Source organism: Lissotriton vulgaris, chromosome 5, assembly GCF_964263255.1.
Source record: "Lissotriton vulgaris chromosome 5, aLisVul1.2, whole genome shotgun sequence".
NCBI lineage: Eukaryota > Metazoa > Chordata > Amphibia > Caudata > Salamandridae > Lissotriton > Lissotriton vulgaris.
In genome coordinates, this window is record NC_141693.1 from 1,962,151,168 (window position 1) to 1,962,165,622 (window position 14,455).

The 14,455-nt window shown below is 47.2% G+C and overlaps 1 protein-coding gene across 1 annotated transcript in view; it reads right to left on the reverse strand.

The window, feature by feature from the left end:
• Positions 1–1,829: 1,829 nt before the first annotated feature.
• MSH5 (mutS homolog 5) overlaps positions 1,830–14,455 on the reverse strand; it is a 1,348,607-nt gene continuing 1,335,981 nt past the window's right edge. The window contains exon 25 of the mRNA XM_086920580.1: positions 1,830–2,417. Within this exon, the coding sequence (XP_086776706.1) occupies positions 2,306–2,417 (112 nt within the window). The 3' untranslated portion in view covers positions 1,830–2,305. The remainder of the gene's footprint in view (positions 2,418–14,455) is intronic.

Sequence of the window (14,455 nt, forward strand, 5' to 3'; positions counted from 1 at the left end):
TAAGGTTAGCCAAAAAACTTGTCTTCATCGAAATGTAATAAAATTGTACATAATTCATGAAACGTTTTAATTTAAAGTTTTAAATTTTGTTTCATATTTTAATAAATACGGCCGGGGGGTAACTCCCCCCCGCCTTCCAAAAGCTCAAACTTGTGTCTGTATCCTCCCATGGGGAATTGGTGTTGGGAGGGGGTGGCGGGCATCCCGGCCCATATAATCAGGACCCCAGTCTCTGTGCTTCTTCCCTAAAGTGGACATGGTAAGTACTTAGGTACACCCTAGATTGGATATTGGTGTACCCATGTAAGTCCCTAGTATATGGTACTAAGGTACCCAGGGCATATGTACACCAGGGGTTCCCCATGTGCTGAAGCCCCATGGGCAAGTGAAGCTATTTAACCCCTTCGCTGTGGCAGTAATTCCGCCACAGTGCTAGGGGGCTGGGGGGGCCGTGCAGCGCTCTCCTGCTGGTGACAGAACCGCTCTGTCATCAGCCTCGTTAGCACTGTGCTTATGGCGGAGGGCTTCCGTCATGGCCCCGCCCGCTCAAAAGAACGTTCAGCGCAGGCGCGGAATAGCGGGCCATGACGGAACCGCTCCGTCTTCAGCACAGCGCTACCGAGGCTGATGACGGAGCTGTTCCGTCATCAGCGCAGAACGGGTTAAGATTACCGGAGATTCCTAGCCTGATGACAGAGAATGATTCGTGGCCATATGAAAGTTCCAATACTGAAGAACCAAGATCTCTTGTACACACCTTGTTATGTTGTTATATTTCATTTATTAGGGCACATGCAACAAGGCTTCTTGGTGTTATAGAACAAAACTATTTTACACAGTACTCTTGTGTCCAGCAAGAGTGCCAAGCAAAATCCTTCATTAGGTGAAATTACATCTTCTCTAATTTCTAGTCACTAACTTTAATATTTTTTAATTTCCCTTTCCTCCCTTGTGATGGTCAGAGACCTGATATATTGACTGTGAGAAACAGAAGAGCCGCCCATTTTTGGAGAGTCAGTTTTGTGGTAAGAAGCAGCACGTTGCCAGCATGTTGATTTGGGCAAGAGAGGAGGGAAGTCTTGTTTAAGGGGTTGCCAGTGAAAGTGTGGAAACAGGCTAAGAAACTGCTTCAGAGAAGGACAGGGGAGGAAACAGGTTTAGGGAGACAATAGTAGAGAACACAGAATGAAGATCAGAGAAAAGGAGGATGGAAAAGATGTAAAAATAGCAGCATATCTTGCAGCCTGCCTGCCAATGGTGCTGATGGGCTGCTTTGAGACACTGGGGGATGGACGAAAAGAGAGCACATAAAAGGGAAGTGATACCAACGAGTGAAAGAGACAAAGCAAGCCATGAGACCTTCATAAGGAAAAGAGGATCGTGAGACTAGGAACCTCAGGAGGAGTCCTAGGTGCATAGGGTGATAGGGAGAGTGCTGTGGGTTACCAGACAGATAGGCTAGTGGGAGAGGTACTCAATGCATGCCGTAGTAAGGAATATATCTGCCAGGGCTATGCCTCTCAAATCTAACACCTGAGACACTCTAATCAGTCACCTAGAAAGGGCTTCAGCTGTTCAACCTGACTGACAGGAGTCTTGCTCTGCCACAGTCTGTCAACATGTTGGGGACACATTCAATGTTGATTACCTCCAGATGCTGTTCTTTGCTGCTGAGTCACCAGCTAGTTCTTTGTTACTGGTTTGTTCCAAATGTACTATAGTGTCACTAGCTACTCCCGCTTTAGATACCCATACCCCAAAGCCACTGCAGGGTAGTTAGTAGTGCTTTATTAAAACCCTAATAAAAATAATAAAATAAACATGTCCCATTATTTAAAGACACATTTTTATTGGCCTTCTTTCAGCACAATGGAGCATTTCCCTATGAGGTGCAGCGTTTCAAGAGAATTGCAAGGAGGAAAAGATTACTGTTAATATGTACCCCTAACTCCCACCTCCTTCCAGTTTGATCCTTAGCATAGGAATTTCTGTAAGCCCAGATGCATAAAGAACAGAAAATTCCAGGTGAACCACTGGTCAGTCCTGTAATTTGTGGGAGATTATCTGCAACAAAACAAAGATTATGACACCATTTTCGATTTTTTTCAGCAACTTCAATCTCTAACATCAAACATTTGCTTACAGTAAGTGTAAGATCTCTCCGTGAGAATTCTGAGAGTAAAACAAACAAGAAATGTTTCACCAAATGTAGCGTCTGTTGATTGTACTAGACAGGGTCCTTCCTGTGGGAAGCATCTGGGATTTGGATGTCCATGGTATCCATTACTAGTTGACACTCTTCTGATCACAAAATAGATGCTGCAGCAGGCAACACTTGCTGACTCATGAAGTCCTGCAGGTCCACGTTTGGATCCTCCAGGTCCACGGCAAGGAACTTGTCCACTAGAGATTGGCACCTGCAGGAGGGACAGAATGCCAGTATTTAGTCCATGCTATCGCCCATTTACAATTGATTGGGATGGTTTTGTCAATTTGAAACATTGTGCCTGCAGCCCCGCAAATGAATCCCTAACTCACGTCAGCCCTGCCCTCTACCCAGGAGTCACCATCCATCTCAACCCGGTTTTATGTGATTTGTCTGAAATGTCTGGTAGGAGCAAAGCATAAGCTTGCTGAGCTGATAGCAATGTCGTGAGGAACAGAAAACAATGACTACGAGTCGTTGAATTACCATGAATGTAATGTTTCCTAATCTTTATCTTTCCCAATTGAATAAGGTCCTGATTCAGTAGTCACAATATACTGGGATTGTGGACAGAGTATGTCAGAATATTTTCCAAGCAAGTAGTCTGCACGGAAAGTCCTCGTATAGCTTCCATCTTGTTGGACTTGGCCCTCTCTGCGAAGCCATCCCCAAACATTTTTCCCTCATCTCCAGCTTTCTGAACCCGTTTTTGTTGGCTTTTAGGATTCTGTGCATGTTACCTACCACTGCAAACCAGTGGTAAAGTGCTTGTGCGCTCTCCTTAAAAACATGCTTAAATTGCCTTACACCCTATTTAATTTACTTGTAAGTCCCTAGTAAGGCGGTACCCAGTGGCTGTGAATTATATGCTACTAGAAGGCCTGCAGCACCTATTGTGCCTCCACCTCAAGTCTTTTAAAGATGTCTCAGACCTGCTGTTGCAATCTGTGTGTGCAGTTGTAAACTACCATTTCGACCTGGCAAAATAAACCTTTTGCCTGGCCTAAGCCTTCTTTTTTTAATACATGTAAGTCACACCTAGGATAGGCCCTGAACAGCCGATGGAGCACGATGCAATGTATTTAAAAAGTTGGACATGTTCTTTTAACTTTTACATGTGCTGGTAGTGAAAACCTCTTAAATTCGTTTTTCACTACTGCAAGGCCTAACCCTCCTATAGGATACCTTATTACATAAAATAAGCAATAGCTGTCATTTGGGAGCAAGCAGGAATGTCGAGTTTGTTGTTTAAAGATTTTTATTTAAAATCCACTTTAATGGTTCCGGTCAGATTTTAAGACACAATTCTGAAAATGCCACTTTTAGAAAGTTGTTGCATCAAACAGGGGTAAGGGTTAGCCATAATACCCGAACCTGAGGTAAACTGAAAACTATAATACTAATAAAGGTTCAAGCACATAATTATACAAATTTTTTTTTTTTTTAAATATCTTTTTATTGACTTTACAATTTACTTTGAACAAAGAATCATACAAGCTACTGTTGGTCATTAAACCTCAACAATTTCAAATTACTTAACATGCAGAGGAGACATAAATTCGACTGCTGACTTTAGCACAATATCAGCAATCATTATTAAACAACAAATATTGCAGATAATAGACAGATTTTTGGGGATCCGCTCCTCAAGCGTAGTGTTTCGAGCCGAAGTCTAATGCCCAACTACACATATAACGGCTACTCTTAAAGCAACAAACAATTGCACTCAGTAAAACCGGAGAGGCTACATTTGCAACAGTAAAATTATCCTCAGGACAGGTATATTACACATAAATTCAATACCTTGTACTGTTCTATGCTATGCCAGCTAGAGAGCCCATTAAGAGGCAATGAGGTTTTGTCCTAAGTTAGGCCCTTGGTGGGTGGTGTTTTTATTTTTGTTCATCATGGTGGTATGGCAGGCTGTGTGAGTTGGGGAGAGCTACTCCTTCCCTCTACATCTCTCTCTTCCCATTCTTGTAATATCTCTGACCATAAGTCCGCTGTGAAGCGGTGCCTCCCCCCTCTTTTATCTTCCTATATTAAAGCTCTTTCCTCCGCCTGGGCCCAAGCAGTGACATCCTTTTCCCAGATTGCAATGTTAGGACCTGTGTGGGATTTCCATCTCAACACTATTCTTCTTTTGGCAAGAACTAAAGCCAATTCTATGAATCGGGTTCCTACCATTTTGGTTCTTGGCCTGGGAAATAACCCCAACAAGCAGGCTTCTATTGTGCAAGGAATGGTACGCGTGAGGACCCTGTATAATACTTGCAGGACATAATGCCAATATTCGGGCAGGGATGGGCAATCCCACAACATATGCTTGAAATCCGCATCTATCTGTGCACAGCATGGGCATTGCTGGTCATTACTACCCAGCATTAAGTTAAGTCTGTGTGGAGTCAGGTAGGTCATATGGAGGATATTAAATTGGGTGTATTAAAAGCTGGCGTTTCTACTTATCATCTTGGACGATCTCAGTGCCTTCTTCCAATCTGATTCAGACAAATTGCAGTCTGCGAACGCCTCCCATTTATGCAGCAGGGTTGGTAGAGGTTTTTCCACCATCTCTCTCAGGGCCCGGTGTAACCCTTTTATGAGGTGCCTCGCCGATCCCAATGAGATAAAGGCCTGTAGAAGCACAAGGGTTTTTGGTTCTTGAGTACAACCACCACATAAGCACTGAAACGATTTCTGAAGCCCATGATAATTAAAAAATTGCCTAGTAGGCAGCTCATACTGAAAGATTAAGTCACCCAAAGGAATCATTAATCCCTCCAAATAGCAGTCTCCTGCTCTCAACAAACCCACCCTTCCCCAATCCCTCAATTGGTTCTTTGTGAAGAATGAGGAGGTTCCTCCTCGTGGTAGACCAACCAGGGGAAGGTCTGTTGAATAAAAAGGGATTTCCGCGTCTCGCATATTGCTTCTGCGCCAGCATCTCAAGGCCACCGTGAACCAGGCACCCTGGGGTTGTGCCTGTTTCCTGGGAAGTAGTAGCTTAGCCATTAGTTTCCCTTTAAGATAGTTACGAGGTGGCCTACCCAGCATTTCCAGCCCAATCCCCTCCAGCCATTAAGCTAACTACTGCAATTGAGCAGCTAAATAAAAAGCCTCAAAGACTGGCACCCCCAATCCCCCTCTGGTGCCCTCTGAGCAGTAGCCAGTGACACTCTTTTACGTCCCCTATCCCAAATCAAATCCCTGAGCAATGTATCAAGTTATTTGAACCAGGTCCTCAGGATAACCACCGGCAAATTAGCAAAAAAATATAGTAAGCGCAGTAACATGACCATTTTGGAAAGTGCCACCTTTGACATAATGGGGAATTTAAGAAAGCACCAAAATGTCACTGATGATTTAAGGGATCGAAGAGCCAGGTTCAAGTTACCTTCATGTAGGTCCTGTTAGTGTCCCTTAGAAGTGACAGGGGCTGAGGGCTGCAGGGTGAAGGGGAAGGGGAAGATTTACCTTCAGACCGGTTAGGGAAGCATAATCATTCAAGATGTCCATAGTGTCATGAACCCCATGGTCTCCTCTCTGCAAATATAGCGAGATATTATCTGCGTGGAGAGAGATCATGAGCTCTCTCCCATCCAGTGTCAGGCCCAGCCTACCAGTCTCCTGTGAGCCAGTGAGCGCCAGAGCCCAGAGAGCGCACGGAGAGACGCGCAGAGCCGAGCAGCCAACACCGGCAGATTCCCGCCACCAGTCGCGCCGCCGCCTTGGGACTACGTTTCCCATCAGGCTCAGCGGCGGCGCGTTCCCCGACGCGGCAGAAGCGCCGGGAGGGGCAATACAAAACCAACAGCCCTCGGTGGAGCGGGGGGGGAGAGACAGCGAGCAAAGGAGCCATACCTGATAGCGCCAGAGCCCAGTGAGCGCCAGAGCCCAGAGAGCGCACGGAGAGACGCGCAGAGCCGAGCAGCCAACACCGGCAGATTCCCGCCACCAGTCGCGCCGCCGCCTTGGGACTACGTTTCCCATCAGGCTCAGCGGCGGCGCGTTCCCCGACGCGGCAGAAGCGCCGGGAGGGGCAATACAAAACCAACAGCCCTCGGTGGAGCGGGGGGGGAGAGACAGCGAGCAAAGGAGCCATACCTGATAGCGCCAGAGCCCAGTGAGCGCCAGAGCCCAGAGAGCGCACGGAGAGACGCGCAGAGCCGAGCAGCCAACACCGGTAGATTCCCGCCACCAGTCGCGCCGCCGCCTTGGGACTACGTTTCCCATCAGGCTCAGCGGCGGCGCGTTCCCCGACGCGGCAGAAGCGCCGGGAGGGGCAATACAAAACCAACAGCCCTCGGTGGAGCGGGGGGGGAGAGACAGCGAGCAAAGGAGCCATACCTGATAGCGCCAGAGCCCAGTGAGCGCCAGAGCCCAGAGAGCGCACGGAGAGACGCGCAGAGCCGAGCAGCCAACACCGGCAGATTCCCGCCACCAGTCGCGCCGCCGCCTTGGGACTACGTTTCCCATCAGGCTCAGCGGCGGCGCGTTCCCCGACGCGGCAGAAGCGCCGGGAGGGGCAATACAAAACCAACAGCCCTCAGCGTCGCGGGACGCGAGCGGGACGCCCGGGGCTAAGCCCGGGCAAAGGGCGGGCCCTCCGAGGCGCGACAAGGCCAGGCTAGGCCACCCCCCTTGAAGACTACCACGCGGACTTGAGGTACGGCAGCTTGGTTCCTTGATTTTGGAGAAAACTCGGTTATTGACGCCGGCGCTAGTTAGCAACCCTTAGTTAGCCAACTTTATCACCTTTGTCTCCCAAGACCAGCGAGCATCCAGACCACTGTTCTACTGACCGCGTGGGTTAACGACCCTATAAACATAAACTTAAAACATGGTTAAAAGACAGGCTCCTCAATCGGCAGAGGCCGTGAATACCCTTGACTCATACCTAGTGCAAGTAGTAACTAGTATCAACAGCAAGAGAAGACAATCTCTGGGCCTAAGCCAATCACCTGTGCTGCCTGTAGATAGCCCGTCCACAAGCACAATCATGTCCGACTCTCTGATAGGCAACAATCAGTCAATTGCTGCAGATTCTGGACCCAACTTTATGATTAACCAGATCGAAGCTACTGATAACTTGATTTCTGCTAAGGTCGGCACTGACTTGATAGACCTAGCTGATGATGCCTCCATCGAGACAAGCATTCAGACGGACACCATAGACGAGGCCCCTCAGCCTCAGACCCCCCCCAATCGTGCCGTCAGAGCATGTAGGAAAACAGCAGCTAAGAGAGGGGGGAAACATCAGGGGAGGAATAAGCCAGCCACTCCACCTCCTAGTAGGAGGGGTAACCCCACAGACCATGAGGCAGACCTAGAGTCCAGGCGCATATCTGATGATGATCTTTTCAATAGGATCCAGGAAATGATAGATATCAAGATCAAAACTATCATAAAGCCCTTGATCGGGAAAGTGGACAAACTAACTGCCGAAGTCAAGAAATTGGGAGGGGTCCACGGTACTTTGGCTAAGGAACTAGAGAATCTTTCAACCCTCGTCGCGGACTTAATATCTACGGATGAGGATGTTCCTGCCATGGATAGTAATACGCAGCCTACCCAACCAGACCTGCCTCACCCACCCCCATCCTCAACATCAATAGCCCCGAACCAGTGTGCGGCTACCGGGGGACCGCATGTCACCATCACTGATGCAACAGCAGTACCTAACCAAGAGGCCAGACCGGTCCAGTTCTTAGCGGAAGCGTTACCACTGGTCCTGGTACTGGCCAATGTACCAGCTTTGTCACAAGACAAGACAGAGTCCGACCAGGATCTCAAGGACAAAGCCCTACATTGGCTTTCTAACAACATCTATATGGCAGAAGAAGGGTTGGATAAACTGGCAGGTGTTATAGTCTCGACCAGGAGGGTACCTTGGATCGGCAATAAGCCGAAAAAGTTCCGGGGAGACTGCGTTATTATAAATTTTTCTAACGCAGATGTTCTTCCCGAAATCCTGATTAATCTTTTCCCGCCTCAACGGCGTAATGGATCCATTGTCCCGTTAACACTTAGATTTTTTAACAATGAGACCCAATCCTCTACCTTAGCCAACGCTAACAGGCCGGCTAAACATAGGAGCAACAGTAGCTGGGGAGGGGCAAAGGGTCTTGGATTTACGGGCGATCGGTTTCCGCCTGTACCGCAGCAAATGTTAGGAAGAATCATCTACCCACAGGAGAGGCCTATCCCCCCGGCTTACCCATATGGGTTTGGACCTAACGGGTGGCCGAATGGCGAACCAGGATACGAATTTAGTGCACGGGGAATCAGGTCTGCACGATGGCAGAGAACGGAGCCGGCCATGGGCCACCCATTCACCCCACATTATCAGCGGAATCAAGCTCATGCCACTCAGATTTACCCAGCTACTCCCTCTGCTTGGGGATTCACTACAGGAAACAGGTTCGGCCCTCTATCAGACCTAAACACCTGTGATTGACTTGCATCAAGACCTAACCCACTCAATCTTGGGCTATTTAAATCAAACTCACTCAAAGAGGGTCAATACATCAATGATCCCCAAAGTTCCCATAGGCCTAATGCAGTCACAGATTCATACATACCCACCATCCGTGGCCAGCAATTCCTTTCTTTCGGGTCGGAAGCTGACCCCGACTTGGGTACTATTAGTGGTACGAGACAGGTTTTTCGTCACGTGAACTCTAATGGTGCCACCTCAGAGCAAGCTTTTGAGGAAGGCAACTTTGTGAGTGACAATGAACCCACGACTACCAGGGAGTCATGCAGGATCGTAAGTTGGAACGTAGCAGGCCTGAGTACCAAACGTAAGGACCCAGTATGGCGCAGCTTCATCTCTAAGCACCACATCATTGCGCTGCAAGAAACATGGGATACCGCCTGCAATTTCTGGTGGGATGGATACACTAGTTTTGCAATTCCTGCAGTGCCTAGCAACATGGGTAGAGCCAAAGGCGGCTTGGTGCTCTTATTCTCCGTGGACCTAAAAGGATCTTACAGGCAGATCAGGTCTGAATCTGATAACATATTGATTGTTGAAAGGTATATCAACAATACCAGTAGGACCTTATACGTCAACTTTTATAATTCAAGTAATAGTGCCTATAATGGTCGAAATATTGCTAATTTAGATAGCATTTTAAACTCAGTCCTACAGAATATCTCTTTTGTATTTGAGTTAGTTTTACTAGGTGATTTTAATATTCATTTATGCAATTTAACCTGTAAGGGAAGAGCGGGATGCGATGATGAGGACGCAGTCTTGGACGTGCCCCACTTCGAACATACCACAGAGGGACAGGAACTCGAAGATCTACTGGCTATTCATAACCTCTATGAGCCCAATTTTGGTGCTAGATCGACAACTTTCAACGGCAGTCAGAACGGTTCCGTGATAGACTATATTTTTGTTTCCCTTGGTATCCTACCCCTTATTACAGCATATAGGACGGTGGAAACCCACTTCAGCGACCACAATCCAGTGTTGCTTGAAGTGGTGTGGGGCAGTAAAATGGGCACAGCGCCATCTTCCTTAAACTCAGCCTCCTCTTTGAGGCCTGCAGATCAAGACAGAAGAATAAAATGGGCAAAGGTAATCCCGGAAGACTTTTACAAAAAATGTTTCCCCAAAATCAAAACGCAGACCGAGCTGTGTCAGAACCCTGACACTGAAGGGAAACTACTGGTCTCCGCCTACGAGGAAATCTGTGCACAGGTTTCGAGAGATCTTAAAGCTAAACCTCCTCCAGGAACCCAAGTTCATAAGCGTTGGTTTGACGCTGCATGTTCGAAGGCCCATAGAGACCTGCTAGCCGCTCTCAAAATTGTCCCAAGACCAAAGGAGGAAATCGTGAGGCTGAGAAAAATCTACAAGTCAGCAGTAAAGAGCCGTAAAGACGCCATCAAGCGCGAAACATGGGAGGAACTCCTCTCAGCTTCGGTGCTTAAGGACAGCAGAAGATTCTGGGCAATTATTAAGCACCCTCTTTTCATGGAAGATGATAATTTACCGCTGGACTGTGTGATCACTGAAGAAAAATGGCTATTCTTTTTTAAAAATGTGTATGGGGACAATGTAGCCGTTGAGGACAATAACAGTCATTTACCTTCTCGTGGGATGTATAACCGTATTGTTTTTAATCCCCAAGAAGTAGAAAATGCACTTATGAATACAACCAAACATAAGGCCCCGGGCCCGGACGGCGTCCCGGCCGATTTCTTTATGTTTTCGCCTAAAATGTGGTCGAGAGTGTTAGCTAATGTGTTTAACGCAGTAAACTCCAGCACAGCACCTGCCTCATGGGCCAACTCTATTATTGTTCCCATTTATAAAAACAAAGGCCAGAGGGACGATCCAGCTTTTTATAGGCCCATATCCTTGTTGGACTCCACTGTAAAAATTTTGGGGAAAGTTCTTTTAGTAAGACTAAGGGAGAACGTTGAGGGCTGTGGCGGGCTGTGCGACTTACAATATGGCTTTAGAGAGAGTAAAGGCACGATTGAGCAATGCATTAATTTGTACTTACTCATCTCTAAGTATACAATGGCTAAGGAGGGCTCAGTTTTTCTGGCCTTTATGGACCTTTCGTCGGCCTTCGACCTTGTTAACAGGTCCAAATTGTGGTCGCTCTTGTTAGACATGGGAATTGACGAAGCCCTAGTCATGTACATGGCCTCGTTACACCAGGAGCTTTCCGCAGCTGTCAGAGTGTCCAACAGCGGTAGGTGTACTTCCTCATTTAAATCTCTAAAAGGAGTACGCCAAGGCTGCATTCTCGCCCCTACGCTTTTCACCATCTACATTAACGGCCTAGGGGCACATTTGAGGAGCAGGGGCACGGACGTACCGCGTGCAGGAGACACACATGTTCCAGCACTTTTGTATGCGGACGATGCCGTATTGATAGCTCGTACGGGTGTTGGCCTGCAGATTCTTCTTGATGCTTTTGGTTCCTTTATGGAAAATCTCGACCTAAAGGTCAACGCCTCTAAATCCCATACCATGGTCATGGGATTAGAGGGCGCAAAGAGAAGACATAAATCATTCTTTTGCAGGGGGACCGCCGTATCCAAGGTCACCACATTTCCATATCTGGGAGTGCTGTTCGACCAAAAATGCACTTGGGGCCCACAGATTAACGCAAAGAGGTTGGCAGTAACTAGATCTTCCTCCGCTCTCGTGGGATTTGCCGGCAAATTGGGTGCCAGACCCATGGAAGCGTTGTTGAAGATATACAAAAGTAAGCCCGTTGCCATCGCATCTTATGGATCCCCTCTGTGGGGTTATGTAAATCTCGACCCCATTCAGAGAGCAGAAAACAGATTCATAAGATCCCTTCTTTCTGTCCCCCAATCAACCCCTACTTACTCCATTCATAAGGAGGTTGGCTTGCCATATGTATCGGACCTATTGAGTGTAGCACCCCTGATCCTGTGGCTGAAAATATGGCTAAATGCTGATTTACCCCTGAACCATAAAATCCTGAGGGATGTCCTATCATTGGACAACCAGAGCAAAATTCCATGGCTGGCCTACTTAAGTAAATCATTCTCAGATCTGGGTCGTCCAGAACTCTTTCGTTCTCCTGAGAAAATTACGACCAGCGACATAGCCCAAACTAAAAAAGCCTTTTTAGAAAGGAAGGAAGCAAGTCGAGAGGCAGTCGAGCTTCAGAAGCCGGCAGTTAGGGCTCATTTTCTATTGCTGAGCGATTTCCAAATGGCCCCATACCTACGCTTTGTAACAATCCCCTATCATAGGTTTTTATTAACTAAACTAAGATTTAATCTCATTCATTTTCACCTAGGTTCCTTTAAGGGATGGCAGAAGCCAGAACTAGCCGCCCCTTGCTGCTGCGACCATTTCTCTGTGCAGGATACCATGCACTTCATTATGTTCTGTAGCTTATTCCATGAGCAGAGAAAAAAGCATCTACTTCCATTGCTCAAAAATACTGGGTTCACACAGGTGAGACCCGCACTGCTCCATCTACAGTTAATGGCTAATCCATGTATTGCATTTGGCCTTGCAAATTTTTTAGTCGCGGCAGTTAGGGCGAAAGCTGCTGGTCAATCTTCACCCTAAAATTTATTAAATGCATGAAATCACAGTACAGGCACTGTTTTATATATATATACCTTTTTAATTAAGTGTAAATAGTATTTTTAAATGTGTATTTAACTGTCATGATCGTAATGTATAATGCATACTTTTTAACGTGGTGTTTTAATGTTTTCTTTCTTTGTATGACTTTAATAAGTCGAATAAAGATATTCTGACTGACTGACTGACAGTCTCCTCTCTAAACTGCACGGCCAGTGGTTCCATCGCCAGAGAGAACAGGAGTGGAAACGGGGGATATCCCGGTCTCGTTCACCTGTATACCTCATATGAATTTGGAACTATATCTCCTGTCCTAACTCTGGCTGAGGGGGAAGTATAAAGGAGTTTGACCCAATTAAGCCATCCTTCACGAAGCCCCATGGTGCGCTTACCTCGATCAGAAAACCCCATCTTAAAGAATCAAAAACCTTTTCAAGGTCCACTGCCATTACCACAGCCTCAGGGTAGTTTGAGAGATCACAGTGAAACAATGTGCTATTTAGATGTCCAAGGCTACCTGACCTAGACCTGGTAGGGATAAACCCATTCTGATCTGCCTGGACCAGACTACGCTTGTATAGGAACAATCTACTAGCGAGGAGAGGAGAGGAGAGGAGTTGGCCTAACTGCTAGGGTGTTCAACCTCAAATCTGGGGAACCGGGTTCGAGTTTCAGCAAGGACACGCAACATCCTGTGATTCTGGGCAAATCACTTAATCTCCCCCTGCCTAACAAAAATGAATGTGTCCTCATGTAACGCAACTGGTGTTCGTGTAAAGCGCTCTAATACCCGGTACCCTCGGGTCAAGTTTGCACTATATAAAATTTTAAAGTCCAGATTAAACATGGGAAACAGTCTCAATTCTGATACAGGAGGAGTGCTCGATTTTGAGAGGGGTACCACCAGGACCTCCCTGGTCATCATTGGTAACTGCCCACATCTTAATGAATCAGTGTACAGCTTCTCGAGGTGAGGGGCCAACTGGGCACTGTAGGCCACATAAAATTCCGCCGGGAGGCTGTCCGGGCCTGGGGTCTTCCTCTTTGTCATGTCTTTAATCGCCGTCCTAATCTCAGGTACTCTTATGGCGCCCCCTAAGTCCTTCTGAGCCATAGGGTCAATTTTCCGTAGTTGAAGTCTGCCCAGGTAGTTGTGGATGGCACTCACCGGTATTTCAGGCGGGGGTTCGTAAAGGGCTGTACAGTAAGTTAAGAAGTGGGCATTAATGGTTCTAGGAGAGAAGGTTGTGGACCCATCCCAAATCTGAAGCCTGGTTATGGGTGATCCTCTGCTTTTTAGCTGAATCAGCCACGGAAGGAGTCCGCCTACCTTACTGCTGTCGGTGTGTTGTTTCTTCTGGTAGCCTTTATAGTCTAATGTTTTCAGTGTGTCAAGCGTTTTACTATAGTCACTCTTGGTTCTGGACAATTGAGTAAAGGCGTCTATCTGAGCCCCCAGTCTAAACTCAAGCTCATGTTTGAGCTTATAGTTTCGTAATTCCAGAGTTCTCTCACTAGCTCTCTTCTGGCCCCCACTGTCTGCCCCATGCAGTGGCCTCTGACAACCGCCTTGAAGGAGTCCCATTCTAGCAGTGAGCACCTGGCCGTACCCTGGTTCCTTAACAAATAGTTAGAAATAGTATCATGGAGGGACTGTTTGAAACATGTGTCCTCCAACATAGTTGCATCTAGTCGCCAGGTTGGAATGGCCGTCACTTCGGGTATAATAGAGACGGTTAAGAGCAAGGGGCTGTGGTCTGACAATGTGCAACCTAAATATTAAGAGTCCACCATCAGTGGGCTAATGTGAGATGAGCAGAGAAACATGTCCAGTCTAGTATGTAGAGAGGTGTGGTGCAGCGGCCAGGGCAGCTGACTTTGGAGCTCACGGTTCGATACCCGGCTCTGGCGGCAGCTCAGTTCAGCACCATGTGACTCTGGGCAATAGCTCACTTAAGTTCCACTACGGCCTTCTGCGGCTTGAGACCCATAGGGGTGAGTAGTTTGTGCTTTACAAATACCGGATTTACAATTTATGTAAATGATAAAATGGGGAATAGAATGAATAATCCCTGACCTGTTTGTGTTGCAATCTCCAAACATCCACCAAGCCCCAATGATCCATCCACTCTCAAAGAGCTTTTGCGTTG